Source organism: Wyeomyia smithii, chromosome 3 (assembly GCF_029784165.1).
Source record: "Wyeomyia smithii strain HCP4-BCI-WySm-NY-G18 chromosome 3, ASM2978416v1, whole genome shotgun sequence".
Taxonomy (NCBI): domain Eukaryota; kingdom Metazoa; phylum Arthropoda; class Insecta; order Diptera; family Culicidae; genus Wyeomyia; species Wyeomyia smithii.
In genome coordinates, this window is record NC_073696.1 from 39,380,510 (window position 1) to 39,398,936 (window position 18,427).

The 18,427-nt window shown below is 37.8% G+C and overlaps 2 protein-coding genes across 7 annotated transcripts in view; both read right to left on the bottom strand.

Moving 5' to 3' along the window:
- The window catches only part of LOC129727346 (uncharacterized), a 26,053-nt gene continuing 7,626 nt past the window's right edge, over positions 1-18,427 (bottom strand). The window contains exons 1-2 of one of the 6 annotated variants that reach the window (XM_055685101.1): positions 17,022-17,043; positions 1-1,831 (exon numbers count right to left, since the gene is read on the bottom strand). In XM_055685101.1, the coding sequence (XP_055541076.1) occupies positions 161-1,816 (1,656 nt within the window). In that variant the 5' untranslated portion in view covers positions 1,817-1,831; positions 17,022-17,043 and the 3' untranslated portion in view covers positions 1-160. Of the gene's footprint in view, positions 1,832-6,602; positions 7,037-7,062; positions 7,198-9,095; positions 9,232-17,021; positions 17,044-18,427 lie in introns of those variants that run through there. The other 5 variants (XM_055685099.1, XM_055685098.1, XM_055685097.1 and 2 more) reach the window with 5 other exon arrangements.
- Positions 8,960-10,509, bottom strand: LOC129727349 (cyclic AMP-dependent transcription factor ATF-2). The gene is made up of 2 exons (XM_055685105.1): positions 9,554-10,509; positions 8,960-9,494 (listed from the first exon to the last, which is right to left on the bottom strand). Exons 1-2 carry the CDS (start codon positions 10,411-10,413, stop codon positions 9,155-9,157), a joined length of 1,200 nt encoding a protein of 399 aa, XP_055541080.1. The 5' UTR covers positions 10,414-10,509; the 3' UTR covers positions 8,960-9,154.

The window sequence follows — 18,427 nt, forward strand, 5'->3', positions numbered from 1 at the left end:
TGGACTTAAATTTTATAAAGTTTCTTTGGAGTATTACAGGGCAAACTTTCATTTTTTTCTAATTTTGGATTGTTCATTGGTACGTTGTATATTCATGCTTAGACACATTATTTACAATGGAATCATTAGGTCATTTAGTTACACTTAGTTATCAAGACATTCACAAGATTGTGCACTCTGATTCACCAATCGGTCCTCTCGAAAATGCTTCAATTTTCCAGTTCGAGTTACTCTCGCTCAGCAACTGGCTGTCCTGGGTCAGCCGTATCACCTCCGGAGAGTCATAGAAGTCGTAATCGGATTTTTCCGAAAAACTGGAAAACAAACACCTTCCACTTGCTCGATTGATAATTCTAAAATAAGTGCAGTCGTCATAGGGTACTAAATGCCAGTGACTGTCCATGCTGGATGGATCTACTTTAGATCCTACAATAATGGGATCACCATCCTTCTCCACCAAGTATGCGTTAATAGCCACATTTCTGATCCTGAATGCTGTGCCTTCTACCACAGGTTCCAGCTCGAACCGATTTTTATCAGCCGTATATCGAGAGAATCCTATACTCTTGCCAACATTGCTAAACTTGATAAGGATTCGGGATTCATACCTCGAAATTGTGACATGCTTCCAGAGGATACTCACTACATTGGGAGGCAGAATGGCTTTTAGATCCACTAGTTCTGCTGCACGTGATGATTGATTGAATTTCGGGTTTTGCATCGTTTTTCTTATATGATAAGCAAGAACTAAAATGCAAGACGACTTGGAAACACCTGCTTGTCGCATTTCGGTATGAAGTTCCTGATAGCATATTATGCTTTGGTTTATGCAGGGAAGATGACCAATAAAGTTCATAATGTTGATCAGATTTCCGGATGCCTTATTGTAAGCCTGACGTATCAATTCCAAAAGTAGTTGCTCCGAAATGTAGTTGAAAAGTTTTGCAAAGTGACTGGATTCTTCAGGATCAGTTTGAATGAGGTGGATAGCGATCTCTTTATTCGCAGCTAAATCTACTATTAAAAGTTCCAGTCTTTCAAGGTAGAAGTCTTCGAAATCGTTTTCATCGCTGAGAACGTTATCAATTAAGCTGTAGATCATCAACGATTCAACGCGACAAAACATTACTGTACACTTGAGGTACTGCACAATGTGTTCGCAGGCTGTAACGAATGTTTCATTCGAATTTGGTTTTCTCAGATAATAATAACCTCTGAGAAATAGTAAAAGTTTTATCAGATTATCGATAGAGTTTTCAAACACTTCCTCGATGATTTGTGGCAGTTGTTGTATACTATTTTCGAAAGAGAAAAACTCATCAAATGCTTTGTCAAAATTTTCGTTTCTTATGTGGCTAATGCACAGCTCTAACTTGTGTTTGTTTCTTTGTTTGCGGAAAATTCTGATTTCTCGGATCGTCCTTTCCAATACTCTTTGCATGGCTAATAAGGACGGTTCATATTTAATCACATCCGCCATATAGTACAAGCATTTGCTGTCACTCTGCTCACGCAGTTGTTTTTCGAGCTCGAATATACGACCACCACGTTTGATCAACTGAGTGTACAGGTCTTTATTTACCACGTAAATCTTCCTAAACTGACTAAAAAGATAGGTGACAGCATCCTGCAGCTCCTGTAGTTGATATTTTTTATCGTCGATTGCATTTAACAGCTGCAGCTCCACAGACATAGATCGTCCGCTTTCACCCAAGCGCGAAACCCCAGAAAGTTGACGAATCAGCACGAGCATACGCTCGATCGTTGAGTAAATTCGGTCAAGATCGTAGAATGTGTCAATTTTTTCAAGCATCATGTTCAACCAGGCTCACTGCAAGACAAAAAAAAAAAAGACGATTGTAATTTTTTTGTGTAAGCATTACTAGCTACAGAATATCCGTGCAACAAAAAAATACGCATTTTTCTGTTTGGACTTTTCGGTGAACATCAATCACTTTTACTATCGACAAGCAGTGAGACGCGAACCAGCTGAACGACACTGGACACCAAAAAGGTGAAGCGATAGAAAAAGCAACAGTATGGTGTTATAAATCACTAATGTTTTCGCTTCCCGCAGACATTTTTAACCCTGATTTTTTTTAGATAACGGAATACGCTAAGTAGTCGTATGCTACTTTTGTCAGTAGATGTGTAGATCAATAGATGGTAAGAAAGTAGGAGGTTGTATCCAAGACACGACCGCATAACTGACGTAGAACTACGCACACTATTAACAAATGCATTGTTGTAGGTGTTTCAATTGAGTCAAAGTCTACTAATGCTTGCTTTGTGCTACCTCAACAGTGGGGTAATAAAGACACTGAAAACACGAGCTGTAAAAGCAGTTTCACATTCTGTAAATTAGACGGCTGCTACAGATTTAAATTGCTACTATCCAGCACAGATTGCTCGCTTGAGTTGTCAAAAAATTATTGACCTCCAAATATTTGTTTATTTAACTTGAGAAAAGCATTTTTCTGCTCAAAATTGGATTTGCTGATGGCAACCTTTATACTGCCTCAGTAGTGGGGCAATAACGGCAGTCTGACGACACACGCTGAGAAGCGAGAAGAACCGCGCTGCTCCTGAGATATGGTGACCAACCACAGGGCAAGTGCTTAATTTGAATGCAGCCACAGGCGCGACCCGCTGCTATGGTCTGTTACTGCTGAGTGCCGATATCTGCTGCTACTGCTGTCAACGTTGTGGAGGGTCCATCCAGCTCATCTTCCGACTAATGAATGTAGCTAGTTTTCCCAGAAACGCTCTTTTATAGCCGAAGGGTGCTACGTAATAGGCCACGCCCTTCAGTTCAGTTGTCTAATTCTCTAATATTCTTTAGACGAATTATTCCACAATTCGCATTCGATATTTGTTTCCAGCGAATGAACACCGATGGTGCTCTCACACACGCAACGATTTTAACCCGTATTTTATTGCGGTTTGTAACATCAAGCGATTTCGTTTGCTCGTTGTTGCGTGTTGCATCATGTTGCAACTTGGCAGCTGGGAGACGAGAAAATTCTGTTTATGCTGATTGATTGGATCGACTTCATATTAGCTCTGCATATTCGAATTAACTGCCTTTGTGAATGCGTTCTAACAGGGCAGTTTGTTATTCAAAATCGGTTATGTTGATCGCAGCCTTTGTGCTGTCCCAACAGTGGGGGTATTAACTAAATAAACTACAACAGAATTTGATTGCTAGGATCCCGCGAAGAATGTTTGCTTGTGTTGATGCTAGGAAATTTTCACTCTTCAATTACTTGTTTATTTGCCTTGAAGAAAGGCATTTTGCTGTTCAAAATCGGTTGCTGATCGCAACCTTTGTGCCCCAACAGTGGGGGAGTTAAGATACACGGACAACATGCACTGTGGAAGCTATTTCACCTTCTGTAAATTAGACGGCCGCGACAGATGTAACTGCTAGAATCCGCACAGAATGCTTGCTTACGTTGTCAAAAATTATTAACTTTCAATGACTCGTTTATTTGCCTTGAAAAAAGGCAATTTGCTGTTCAAAATTGGATTTGGTGATGACGATCTTTATGCTGCCCCAACAGTGGGGGAATGATGGCAGTCTGGCGAGGCACGCTGAGAAGAACCGGGCTGCTACTGAGACATGGTGACCAACCACAGCGCAAGTGGTTTATTTAATTTGAAGGCAGCCACAGGCGCAACTCGCTGCTACTTCTGAGTGCTGTATCTGCTTCTTCTGCTGTCAACGTTGTGGACGGTCCGGTCCATCCAGCTCACCTTCCGACTAATGAATGTAGCTAGTTTTCCCAGAAACACTGTTTTATAGCCGAAGGGTGCTACGTAATAGGCCACGCCCTTCTTTTCAGTTGTTTAATTCTCTAATATTTTTTAGACGAATTATTCCACAATTCGCATTCGATATTTGTTTCCAGCGAATAAACACCGATGGTGCTCTGACACACGCAACGGTTTTAACCCGTATTTTATTGCGGTTTGTAACATCAAGCGATTTCGTTTGCTCGTTGTTGCGTGTTGCATCATGTTGCAACCTGGCAGCTGGGAGACGACGAAATTCTGTTAATGCTGATTGATAGAATCGACTTTATATCAGTACTGCATATTCGAATTACCTGCCTTTGTGAATGCGTTCTAACAGGGCAGTTTGTTATTCAAAATCGGTTATGGTGATCGCAAGCCTTTGTGCTGTCCCAACAGTGAGGGTAAACTAAAACTAAATAAACTACAACAGAATTTGATTGCTAGGATCCCGCGAAGAATGTTTGCTTGTGTTGATGCTGGGAAATTTTCACCCTTCAATTACTTGTTTATTTGCCTTGAAAAAAGGCATTTTGCTGTTCAAAATCGGTTGCTGATCGCAACCTTTGTGCCCCAACAGTGGGGGAGTTAAGATACACGGACAACATGCACTGTGGAAGCTATTTCACCTTCTGTAAATTAGACGGCCGCGACAGATGTAACTGCTGGAATCCGCACAGAATGCTTGCTTACGTTGTCAAAAATTATTAACTTTCAATGACTTGTTTATTTGCCTTGAAAAAAGGCATTTTGCTGTTCAAATTTGGATTTGGTGATGACGATCTTCATGCTGCCCTAACACGGGGGAATAATGGCAGTCTGGCGACACACGCTGAGAAGAACCGCGCTGCTCCTGAGACGTGGTGACCAACCACAGGGCTAGTGCTGCTGCTAAGGAAGGACGACTGCTGTTGACAACTTGTCGCTGTCCAGAACTATTATGAGCGGCTTCGGCTGAAACAGGGGTGGCATTGCGCAGCTCGATTCGAACGATTTTCGTTATTTTCGAGTAGGTCACATACTGCCAGTTATGCTTCAAGCTTAAAAAGAGCTGTCATTGTCATTTGTCCTGCGGTTCATCTAACCCGCAAAGTCGAGAAATATACGAAAAACGAAACATAACGCCCCCCAGCGATCATTTAGTTTTGTTCGTGTTGCTCGAAACGAAATGCGCAATGTCACCCCAGGCTCTTATATAGGCCAAACAGCATGTTTTCAATTGCAAGGTATATGATTCTGTCGACCGTGCTTGGGAAGCAATCATAAAACGACCAATCAGAGACAATTATCAATAGTACAATAGTTTGCATAATCAATCAACAATTTTCTACATTTGGGTGGATGCGTGTATAATTTTCCAAACAATTACTGCAAAAATGAAGGAAATCGGTTGAAAATAAACCGATTTATAAGCATTTAAAAAGGGACATATTTCGTCCCCTTTTCGTTAATAGTTTTCCTATTTACATCCCTATGTGGTAGGCTAAAGAAAAACGTAGTTCTACGTCAATAAAAAAAATACAACAACGCCAGCGAATTGTCAACCTATTCGAAAGTATTCATAAACGCAGGTGTAAAACAGTACTTGATTTGAACTAGATTACCGCAATTAACCTTGGAACGGCCCACACACCATCAATCGGAGGCAGACTGGTTCATTCAAAATTGAGTCGGGTACGATCAGGGAATATTTCAGCGCATGTTCAACTGAACCATAGTGCAAGGTAACACGTTTGCCCAGTATACAGAGTATACAGCATCCAACGATGTGTTTATGTTTATCGAACCGCCGCTGTGGAAATTTTTGAGAGTTTTCTCGATCAAAGCGCACGAACGGCATACCAATCATCCCGTCATCCATCAAGACGTGTTTAGGAATGCTTGTTGGATTACGTTAGAGGCGAATGCGTAAATATAATCGTTACATTACCGCAGGTTCATCATACTACATATGGTGTTGCTTTGTAAAAAAATCTTTTTTTCTGCAAAGCCAAAATCACAATTTGATCATCCCTGTGCAATGTGGCCACATTCCAGATATCTTAAAAGCTTGAATGGTACAAATACGACTGAGCTCTTCTTCCAGACGCATATTAGATGTCTTGTTTACTTAAACTTGGCAAATTTTCTTTCCCTAGGATGCTACCATTCCGGAATTGGATTTTAAAATAGGTGTGCGTGTTCTTGGCGAAGATGAGCACTTCATCGTGCAAACATTTTACGGAAAAGTGCTTTAACCTTCTTAACGATTGATTTTGCATATGAAAAAAATCCAGGCTATTTTGCTGTTCTATTTTGCATGTGTTTAAGTCGTAATTTCTACCAATCAGTGTTTTCTGTCAAACAGATAATTACGCATCTAGTATAAGCTTTTTTTCTAAGCGTATAAATTACGTATAGATACGTACTTAAACCATCACACTGCAAATAATTAAAAAAAAAAAAAATAGCAGAATATTGATCTTGAACAAGTTGACAAGAGTTTCTAACAATAAATGAGAACCCTCAATATGAGTTAACACCTTTCACCCACTCGCGCAAAAGTTGTGTTTGAAACGCTAGCACGTCACGAGTTATATATGTCATACACAGATAGGCTGATGCTCGAAGATTAATTATTCTTCCAGAGCCAAATAGCACAAAAATCATCATAACTCATGTCAAAAGTTAAACCACGTTACGATGATATGTCTCTAGCAAAGATGATATGTCTCTAGCTCTCTAGTCTCTAGATACACCAAAGTTACTCGTAATATGCACAGCAGCGTGAATGACATCGAATCTATGCAGCAACTAACTATACTAACCTGTTTCACTGGTAATCCAAATTGTGTGTGGAAAAAATGTTGTAACGGTTTGATTTGTTTATTTATATACGGCACCACGCCCGAAACCAAACTTATTTTAGATAGGTAATTTATTGACTCAAACGCGACGAATATTGCGCTTTGCTGCTAGCGGAAACGCATTTCATATGCAAACCAACCGGCTTCTAAAACATGACTGTAGTAACGAGTGGCTGAATGTAAATTCGAAGTAAAATTCATTTTCCGAGAGACTTTGCTCATGTACGCTCGGAGAACATTTTCCCCTGTGGGCTGAAAATCTATAATCATGGATTTGAGTTGTTTATTTTTTTTCTGCACAAGAGCTGGACATTCTACGTAATACTTCCTTGCTCTTAGTTACTTTGCTATGTATATATTCTAATGCAGCAGTGAAAGCAATTGTAAAAAAGTGAAAAATTAATAATATAGCAAATCTCACACGATTTTCAAACTACGAAGATAATATTGAATTTGTTCAACCGTAAGTTTCTTTAACTTGACATGTTTGAGCATAGCTTATATGTAGAACGTGTTTGTATCGAATAAAAATTACGAATCGCCAGTGTAGACATGTTGTGACACTAGAAATATTAACTGGGTATTGTCTGAAGTACTTCCTTGTGGTACGTCGTACGCAGAGTTACCAATAAAATTTTCGATTTAACTGGAAAAAGGCTGAGGGAAAAACTGGAAAAAACTGGATTCCAAATAAATTCAAAAGAAGCAAAAAAATGATTGTGAGAGTGCTTTTCTGTTATGGGGACTGAATCCAGTGACAGTTTTTTATACAGCAACTAAAGAACTCTTCGCAAAAAATTACTCATTTTAATCAGAACTGTTTTGTTTCGGGCTTACATTTTGTTAAAATTATGGACTGAAAAATTTCCTCTAACAGCAGCAAAATTTAAAATTACGCAATCAATCTATCTCAAAATTAAGAAAATAGAGCAACAGTTTTTTCCATTACATCAGTGAAGTTTGAATTTCAATTATTTCTGACTTCGCTATCTCTTGGTATTTGATTCTTCTCACAATATTTTAACTGCTACGCAACAGAAAATAAATATAAAAAAAAATGGTCTGGTAGAATCTATTTGTTTGGTTTTATCTCAACCATGTCATGCAATCTTTAATTTGACCGTGTTTCGTGCGAGAAGATAGAATACTGAAAATGCTGTTAAGAGTTGTCAAAATAATTTATCAATCTACAAAATTTATGTTATAAAAATATTTCCGAAAATCAATCGGAGCTTCAGTGAATAAAAAAACTGTACAAAACTGGCAAATATCTGAAAAAACTGGAAGATTTTGGGAATAAACTGTTTGACTGGATCACTTGAAAAAAACTGGAGGAATCCAGTTTAAACTGGAACATTGGCAACCCTGGTCGTACGTGTGAGTTACTAGCGAGGAGACTCATGCAGTGTTCGAGACTACGTTTGGCGTTTGAGAAAAAGAAGGAAGGAAATATTATTTTTTTAAACACACTCATTTGACAATCGCATATGAGAGTTCCCGCAGGTGCGAACAGCTTTAACCCCATCCTCTACCATGGTTACTCTAGAGCACCACAGGTTTGGATGCGAAAAGTCTTTTGAAATATTTACCAATGCTACTCAAAATGCACAAATATATTCTTGAACAATATACTGATTGTTCAAGTACATATCAATGTATTTTGAGAGAGGTTGGTAAATATTTCTAAAGGCTTTTTGCGTCCAAACCTATGGTACTCTAGAGTAACTATGGTAAAGAGAGGGTTAAAATCTCTTTCAGCTGCGTTGTCGCAAATTAGGCTAGTAAGCTACACTTGCATAAGGCGAACAAGCATCATCGAGTATGGGAACCGACCCGAACGAAACCGCTGAGGGGTCCGATGTCCTCTCTGATAATTTAACTCGTTTATTCATAATCCCTTAGTTATTTAAATTGGTTGTAAAATGTCCACGATCCATAGAAAAATTTGAAAATTTTATTGGTTATCAACGAAAAGGAAAGGAATCAAGCTCGTCAAAAACCTGTCCACGTGGAATGGAGATGGTCTTTATTAACTTCATTAGAGTTGTACCGATCGTGATGAGATAGTCGTGACGAGACGTGAATTAAATCGCTCTAACTTTCTTCTTAGTGCTCAAATTTCTATAAAAATTTGGGAAAATGTTCTCAAGAAGTTGCGCTTTAAGAGCAAAAAAAAAATTGTTTTAATATTTTGAAAAATTAAAGGGTATATAACCCCTTAAATTAGAGGAAGGTCGTACATTGTTTTTTTTTTCTTTTGAAAATACTACAGTGTATTTTGATCTGATATCACTTGGCGTTATAACAGGTAGATTGGGAGAAAGTTGACTGTTCTCATTTTTACAAGCGACTGTCGCTAAACAAAATTAAATATTCTCCAAATAACCCTAGGCTCTGAGGTAAAAAACTACGCCATATGGTAGTGTTGAATAAAATAATATGTTCTTCGCTTACTATTTTACAATTCTGCAACCGCTGAACTTCCTAATCGAAATCGAAACCGTATTCAGCCGTCAATTATGTGTCGTAGTATCTACGGTATTTTTTGATTCTTTCAAATTATCTCCGCGTAAAATAATAAATACAGATTTTTCAGCGGTAGTGGGATTAGGCTTAGATAAACACACATTAGTAATACTTTGTGAAGGTAGACGTGCAGGTGCAGGTGCAATTCGTGGAATTGTGGACGGTCCAGCCGCTGCAAAATCCGTAAGAGATTTTGTAACAGAACACTCTTTGTGCAGTGAAAGTAAGTTTCGAAGTCGAGCTATCTCCGTTTTCAGTCGATGGTTCTCCTCTGCAAGTTCAATATTTTTACGGTGTAATGAGTTCTGATTTTGTTTGACTTTCGTGCTAAAAAATACAATAATAAGTATGAGAATAACCGAGACGTTATAATCGTACAACTTTACCGATAGCGTTTGGCAGCCGCTTTCCATCGCTCATGTTTTTGTACATTCTTAGTTTTGTCTTGCGTGACGTTTGAACTCTGTTCAGGAAAGTTTGCCTCCTTGTCAACTGAACTAACTTTGAAAGCATTTGTTTCCGAAGTATTATTACAATTAGCTGGACTGTTGTTCTTTTTTAAATGCTCCTTCAATTTGGCCTTTGCTAAATTTATACCGTTGGATCTTGTTGAAGAGCTTTCTCCGTTTTTCATGTTACATGGGATAATTATCACAGATTGTTCGGTTGTTGGAAGATAAGTAGTTTTGGGTAGTATTTTTATTAAAGATTTCGCTTTTGTTATACGAGAGCTATTTTGAGACATTTGCACTTTAGTAGATATTAAATGTTCATGAACCTGAGCCTGAACTTTTAGTGCATCATCTACTAACGTTTCGTCCTTTCGTGAGTTGTTTCTTGATATAATCAATTTTGAAAGTTTTATACTTTCACGTCGTTCTAAAAGAGGAAAGATGTGGGGAGTATGTAGTGTGTCGTCCGCTTTAAGAACTGTTGATTTCACTGGTGATGATTGTTTTTCCTCAAAACTATCGCCCGTCTTCGCACTTTTCTCTTCAACAGCTCTTCGAAAGGTTTCTTCAAAAGGGTTCACGTTTTGTAGATCGTCAAACAAACCAACTTCTTCACACTTTCCAATCAAACGGGTTGGAGTAGGTGTTTGGTCGGCAAACATGTTCACTTTGTTGGGTATATCCAGGTTCAGCAGCATGTCGTGTTTTTTCCGGTGCACAAGTAAATGATCCTCTGTAGCGAAACTGAATTTGCATCCTCCTATTTTGCAAGGAAATGGTTTTTCTGCATCCATTTCCCGTAAGGCATATATTTCTGACGAAAACTAGGCACAATCCCAGGCCACAATGAAAAATCTATGTGCATTCTGTGCATTTGAGTGTGAGTTGTTTACAATTTTGTTATATTGTGTATCTGTCAATTTGACTTATTGACAGAGATGCCAGACTTTTTTTTGGCAAGTCTGTATAATCCATAAAAATGTCTGTATAAATCTGTATACCGCTGCGAAAATAAGTTACCGATACATTGATACCTAATTATTTGTCGACCTGTCAGATTGTTTTGTTTAATTGCTTGTTTTGATTGTTCTTTTTCGAGTCTATCAGAGTTGGTCGATTAATCGATAACTAATTTATCTTTTAAATCTAAGTAATACATAGAAGTAAGAGTCTTTCCCGTGATAAAAATCGTCGTTCGTCGTAATGTAGCTAAACTGATACATGATGGCAGAAGTCTCGCGGTTATAAAAATAGTACCTTCAAGGTTTGGGACATTTTAAGCAATTCTTCAACGTTGGATATTGCTCCGAATAAAACAAACGGTCTTTTCACCAATATAACCTGCATGGCAATCGATCGAGACAATCAGCTGTTTGTTACTGGGGGCGAAACAGGCAGATTAGTGCCCACGGGGCCGATAAAAACCCCGATAGCCTGACTCGATTCCCGTTGTCATGATTCCACTTTAAAAAACGCAAGATTAATATGTTCAGCAAAGTGTTCAGTTCCTAGTTCACTTTTTCCAGCAACGGCTACAGTGACTTTTGGTTTTTGTGTTCGTTTTTTTGTGTATACTGGTAAAACCATTATGTAGAATATCAGATATCTGTGTAATATCTGTATTATACTAAATGTCTGTATAAAATCTGTAGGCTTATGCGTGTCTGTATCGCAACACAGAAAGTCTGTATAATACAGATTTGTCTGTATATCTGGCATCTCTGCTTATTGAGCGATACCTTCCCTTCGGCTTCAAAACAGGGATGCCGTCATTCTTTAAAATGTCTTCACGTTGCAAGAAAATATGTCTTCACATGTTCCGAAATGACTCGTTAAAACGGTTAAAACTAGGCCGACCAAACGTACCGTTTTAAACGGGAAAGTACCGTTTTTTCGACTGTTTTTAAACGTCCGGGTTTTTTTCAATTTAGTACCGTTTTCGGATACTCCTTGATAAAATCTTAAATAGAACTTTGCATTGAAATTTTGCCAAATAGAAAATAAGTTTTTAAGCAGCCAGCATTTTTTTTAATATCACTGGGTACGTTTTTTGTCCCGTTTGTTGAAACTATTTGTCCGGTTTTTATCCCGAGAAAATCTGATCAGCCTAGTTAAAACCGACCGAAGGCTGAAAAAATTACCGGCAAATCGAAAACTGACGAGCAAGAAAAAAAAAGGTTACCCGCGAAACGCGAGTCATAATCACATATTTTTCAATTTCTTCCATTTCTCTCCACAAACAAGGATTTCTTCACTGCGCGGGGTAAATGCCTTCGATTTGAAGTTGCTTCAGAAACGTTTTTCTTTTTTATCGATCTTAATTATCTTGCCTAAATCGATAAAACGGCAAGAGAATTAAAAAAATGTTTTTATCAGGAGGATGGTTTATTGGGTTTATTATTAGAAATTGATGATTAAAAAATAACGCTGGTAACGCGTCAAATAGTAGCTAACAGACGTGACGTCTGTTAAGCGGCTAATTTCAAAACAAAAATAAAACTGCAGTTATTTATGTAGATTGTGATGATACATACATAGGTAAACACTTTCGTGATTTGATTGAAGTTTGAGATAATTTCTCAAAATGTGTGTGTGTGTGTGTGTGTGTGTGTGTGTGTGTGTGTGTGTGTGTGTGTTTGTGTGTGTGTGTGTGTGTGTGTGTGTGTGTGTGTGTGTGTGTGCTCGTGAGTGTGTGTGTGTGTTCGCATGAATATATCCATAGGACATGAAACCATGAAATAAAACAAGTATATTGATAATTTTGTAGCTGATGAAATTAACTACAAACATGCTAAATAATACCATATCCAACCATAAACCAGAACAGGGCTTGCACTGTGTACGTAAGAGGAACATTCTTCAAGTCAGTAAAATTTCTTTGCCCCTCACGCAGAGCCGGATTTACGATTGTGAGGGCCCGGGACCCGTTCTTGTGTGGGTCCCCTAAATAGTGTACAAATTTTTAGAACATCTTATGAGATTTTTAGGTGAGAACTCAGTTACAAAATCATCACTCAATTTCTTTAGTATACCGTATTTACAACTTCAAAATGCCAAATTTGACAGCTTAACATCCATTAGAGTTGTACGCAACCTATTTTAAATCAGTTTCATTTTCGGAAAAGACTCTCCAGTTACGTTTGACGTGACTGTTTAACTGAAATAATTTCGCAATGCAATATCAATGTTTAGAATACACTAAAAAAATGATGTTCAAAATCAAATATTACAAATGTCATTCAAAGAAAACATTCTGTAATTATAACTATTATCTATATATAATAACTATTACCGAGTGGCATGCCTTTGCAAATTCAGAATTGTCCACATGATTTTCGAAGCCGGCCATTTATAGTTTCAACACAAAAGCAAAGCAAAGCCTTGGTGCTACATTCCGATTCGGAACTCGACCTTCTGTTTATTATACACAGACTTCGCAGCCAACTGTTTAGTGTACAGGACAATTGCGGGGCCAGCGCTACTAACACTAACAGTCTCTCCCGAGCCGGGACTCAAACCTACGGCAACTGGCTTGTTGGGCCAGCATCGTACCTCGAGACCAGCTGTGAGGTTCAACACACTTCCACCTTAATTCTAATTCGTTCAAATGTGTGCAGTGCTATTTCGATTTAACCACGGTCAAAAAACATCTTCCCGTGAATCCAGAGAAACTGTGTAGGTACTTGGTAAAATGATGGAAATCAGTAGTTTTTTGCGAGATTTCAATGCTATTCAACAAAAAATACTAACCTCCATTATTTCCTTGTATCTACAGTCTCGTTAGATTCATCGGAAAGTGTTTTTTTGGACCGTGATCAAATCGAAACGGCACTGCATATAGAATTGAAATTAACATGCAAGATCAGTTTTTTTTTATCAATGATTTAATCAATGATTTATTGTCATAAATCTCAAACTAAGCTAACTTAAAGTAACCATGTAATTTGAGCTTTTCTAAGCTTTCGAATTTAGACTACTAATTATAATTTTATTTACATAAGCAAAATTAGCATAGATACAGTTCGCGCAAAAATCCGATGAAAAAAAAATTTCATCTCAATGCCAAGTTTCCAAATTTTTGAGTTAAATACCATATAGAAACGTTCAAATAAATTTTTCAACGTGTTGCACATTGTTTTGTTAACTATGCATATGCTTCAATTCTAAATAAAATTCAATTGGAATAGACTAAAATCGATGCAAATATTTTAATGTTTCTAAAAATTGTAATCTATTCGTTCACGTGTTGCGTCCCGTGGACTAATTATCAATCTAACGTTACGACTAATGTTATGTAACCACATTGTAAATAGTTAAGTTTTCTCAAGATACATTATTATTTAAAACAAACTGCTGCGTTTACGTAATACTGGCAAAAAAAAATCACAAGTATCGCTTATGGGCCTGTTTTTTTCTATCTGTATCTGAATAAGACTAACTGATGTAATAGTTCCATCTAAAAGGCTGACTTACAACAGGCATGAATATTACCAGCAGGCAGTAAGCTGTATTTCATTTTAAATATATCAAGACGTTGGACTGCGGCATATCTCCGAGTCTGAATACAAATCTAGGCAGTAAATATAGTACGAACAACTACGTTACAGTCCCAGTAGCAGCGTGTTTCTAAGTTCGGGTACCAACCAACACAACACACTTCCATCTGAAATTGTACCAACGGGAACAACGGTAGGTGATGCAGGCGAACGACAGGGGAAAATATTTCGAAATTTTCTCGCTCATTCTCATTTTTACTTGGAAAGAAAGATCAATACACTGTCCGCTGTGGAGGTAAAAATAAACCTCCAGCACACAGCATACCCATCGAACAAGCAGCAAACGTGCCGAGACGTGTGCACTAAAACTATATTCTAGCCTATTTTAACTAAATTGACTTTAGAAAGACTATGTGGGGTATCACAAGGCGATTATTCACTAACTGGCAAGAGTGTACTACCGAGCAGCTGTAAATGTAGAAAATGGTTAGTTTCGGTTAATTTTCAATTGATAAATGCTTATAAGCTGCAACATTGCTTCGGAAAATCAAATAAAAAAAACTTCACCTACTTTAAATACTGAAGTAATACCAATGATTTAGCCAACAGGAATTAATGCAGGTTAAATAAAAAGCAATATTTAAGCTGCCCACAATTACAATTTTACGATGAATGTGACTGATCGATGGAGAAATGAAAATTTATATTTGGGCATGTTTTATTACTGAGTCTAACGTTGTTCGACTTTTCCGTTGCATGTGATGTTCTAACTTAATCAGGAGATTGGAGTGTTTATTTTACTACGTTCTTGTAGGTTACGTTATACTGAAAACTCATAATTTATTTTTTTCTTTTTAACAACAACAATCTCACACGCGTAGCCTTGGAGCTAACAGCGGTCTCGATCAACTAGATTAGTTGAGAGAATTCGTTATCGATATTGTTTTTGGCACATTTTGCATGTGTAGGATAAGTACAACGATACACCGTGCCACAGTGCTAAATCGAGAAAATTTCCAGCTCGAAAAGTTCCACGACTCGATCGGGAATCGAACCCGATATCACAACCGTGTGGGAAAGCTAGCCGACCGACATCGCTAACCACAAAGACACGGGGGTTTATACAGCGTATAATTAATGCAGTATTGCATCAAATATTAAAAAGAGTACGACAATTTTGTTCTTACTTTTTTCTGACATCCACCGCCCAACATCAACTTGAGCGTAACGAATGACATTGTAAAATGTAATAATATTATCAATCAAAAAGTTTTATGAAATAACGTTACATTATGTTGTAACGCGCCCATCTGTTATGTGAAACTGTTATGTAACAAACAATGTGAGGTAAAAAGTAATTGTGTTGACCAGAACAGATAAATAAATAAATAAATCGACTGTGAATTTATTGAAAAAAGCAGAAAGGCGGTATTTTATCGCTAGAGGATTCGAATTACATTATCATCAAAAATTTTCAAGTTGATTGAATTGAAATTCTATAAGAGAAGATTCTTGATAAAAATGTCGAAACACATATTTCAATCTTTCTTCATTAATGCATAGTTCTTATCATACTATAATACATCATGATCGTCAGTACATCAGCAAATCATCGACCAATCTAGAAGATAATTTTAATTTGCATGATTAGGTATCAATGATTGAGTTTCTATTAGCTACGATTTCGATAGAATAGTTTTTTTTTTTCATTTATTTCTTAATATTTATAACAATATGTATGCGAAAGAAGTATTTTTTCCATATATCTTCCTATTTTAAAGAAATTGCAATTTTGTCAAACAACTTCATCCCTACAATATTTTTTAGATATGTGTGAAATTGTGCTAGTTGTCCCCAGCTCATCAGAAGTCGTATAAGGATATTGACTCTAAGTCGCTCAAATGCGCATATCAAGTTCAAATTACATAAGATGCAACATAAAATTTGTTTATGTCGCATAACTTTCAAATCCGATAAAACGCAATATTGGGTTATACCAGATTTTCCATTATTCCAGCAGATTTCTGTCAAAGTATCCTTATATTTGCGCTGACTTTCTCAAAATGTGTGCAGATTTTTGCAGACCTTTCCCTGCGTGGGCGATTCTTTTCGAACCACGGTTAGATTTTTTTACAGATTTTAAGCAAGTCTTGCCATTTTTTAGCATTTGAAAACATTTTTCAAAAACATCTGGCATCTCTGCGCATTTTAAACATCTTACATGGTCATTTTTTGGCCTCCCCAGCTGGTCTCGAGGTACGATGCTGGCCTAATAAGCCAGTTGTCGTAGGTTCGAGTCTTGTCTCGGGAGAAACTGTTAGTGTCAGTAGGATCGTAGCGCTAGCCCCGCAATTGTGTTCTGTACACCTAACGGTTGGCTGCGAAGTCTGTGTATAGTGAACAGAAGGTCAAGTTCCGATACGGAATGTAGCACAAAGGCTTTGCTTTTTTACATGGTCATTTTTTACCAAATAAGGGTTCACTTAACAGAGTTGAGAGCGAGTTATATGAACCAATTTGTTAGCTGGTTCTGTCTTTAATGAACTAAGCACCAAAAACGTTTCCGTTATTAGTTTCAATCCTCGAGTATTGAAAACCACATGGATTCGAAATTCTGATGCATTTTACAGTAGTTTCAGGCTTTAAAGGCAGTGAGAGTAAAGTTTGTAGAATTAGAAATCTAAATTATACATTATCTTTAATGTTAAGCTTTATATTTCTAATGGTTTTGCGCTCTGGTCGTGTTATTTCGAGGTCGAAAATTAATGTTGGGCTGAAGAGGGAATTTTGAACAACATTTTGTTAATGAATATCGATTATGCAATAAACACGATAAACACTGTGCTGTGTATTTGATTAAAAAACACCAACTCAATGCACTTAATCCGAAGACTGCTCTTCCTCACCTTTTCACCTCCTTTCCCTAAGAATGCATTCTCTGTTAGATTACATCCATCCATGGGAAATTCAACCTATTCTAATCCATTAAAATGTGAGATGCTCCTCCAAAGGTTTTTCTTTCTCCGCGGTGATCGGTTCTCTTTTTTTTTTTGCTTACGCTGTTTCCTTTCAAAACACTTGATTTAATTTTATACGTTCACCTACGGAGAGAAACCGCTCGCTAAGAGGCCACCACCAGTAGCGATCTGAGCCGATGTGTGTCGTAGTGTAATCCTTGTTGGTTGCGCGCGCATAGTTTTAGTCCCAGGCAATTACACCTAACCGTCTATATCTATGTTTGCGCGATCCGTGTCGCGATGCGGTGTATTGTATGTAGCCATTTTTAGAGACCTCTTCTAAGACACGATCGTCGTTCCGGGGAAAGAATCATTGTGCATCCAGTGCATTTTATATTTGGATTTCAAGCGGTGCACATCATCTTTTCACGGCTGCCCACAGGCGAGGTTCTACTCTACAACTTAAAAGTCGAATAACCGTCCACGACAGGCACAGCATTCCGGGTTGGTTAGTTGACGATTTAGCATGGAGGTGTCTCCATGCTAAATCGTCAACTTCAGTTGCTAAACGCGCTTCAGTTCCAAAACGTCTCCTCCAAAAAGCATAGTCTTCGATAGTGTGTTGAACAGGCTAGACCAAAACTCGTGTTCAGCGTGATCAAGAAGTGACTAGTTATGTAATATTTTTCGAAACGTAGAGTGAAGACAATTTCTATAGTGTAGTGAATAATGCAACTGTTTCTGAAGAACAATCGAAATGTACGGATAGCGCCTTTACTGCAGTTTGCCTGCAATTTGTCACATGTGTGTCATATTCAGTACACATCATTCATAAAAATTGGCCCATCCTAAAGAATAAAAAGAAGGATAAATCAGCAATGTCGTCTGCTCTGCAGGCGGTTTGCAACTAATGTACTTAAGAATTTCATGCTTGCAACATTTCACTGATCTGCTAGCCATTTCTGCCACACCAGCCAGACAGAAAGAATGAGAGAAACGTAAAAGGGACCTATAGGCGAAGGATCGAGCGAACATGTGATCAACATAAGGTGGCATGTTGGATGCCGTTTAGGTTATTGGTTCATTCCAGCTGCGCGTTCGTTTAATTTTTGGCAGTTAGCTCTTTTACACGACGGTTGATATTTTACATAAATTATTCATCCTTTTCTCCGTATTCGGCACTCTGCCCGATATGCCAAGTAAAACATATGTATACAAATCGAATCTTTGCTCGCTCGAAAAATTTAATAGCTTATCAGTTACTCATCAACATCTGAGTAGGAAGGATTCACGCGCATTGAAGCTTGGATAGATTTAAACGTCGAAGTGGTACCGATTTAGATGGAAAGTAAACC

Coding starts and splice junctions, on each gene's coding strand:
- LOC129727349 (XM_055685105.1), bottom strand. CDS start 10,413: ATGGATGCAGAAAAACCATTTCCTTGCAAAATAGGAGGATGCAAATTC. Junction 9,495..9,553: donor GCGGCTGCCAAACGCTATCG/GTAAAGTTGTAC, acceptor TGTATTTTTTAG/CACGAAAGTCAAACAAAATC.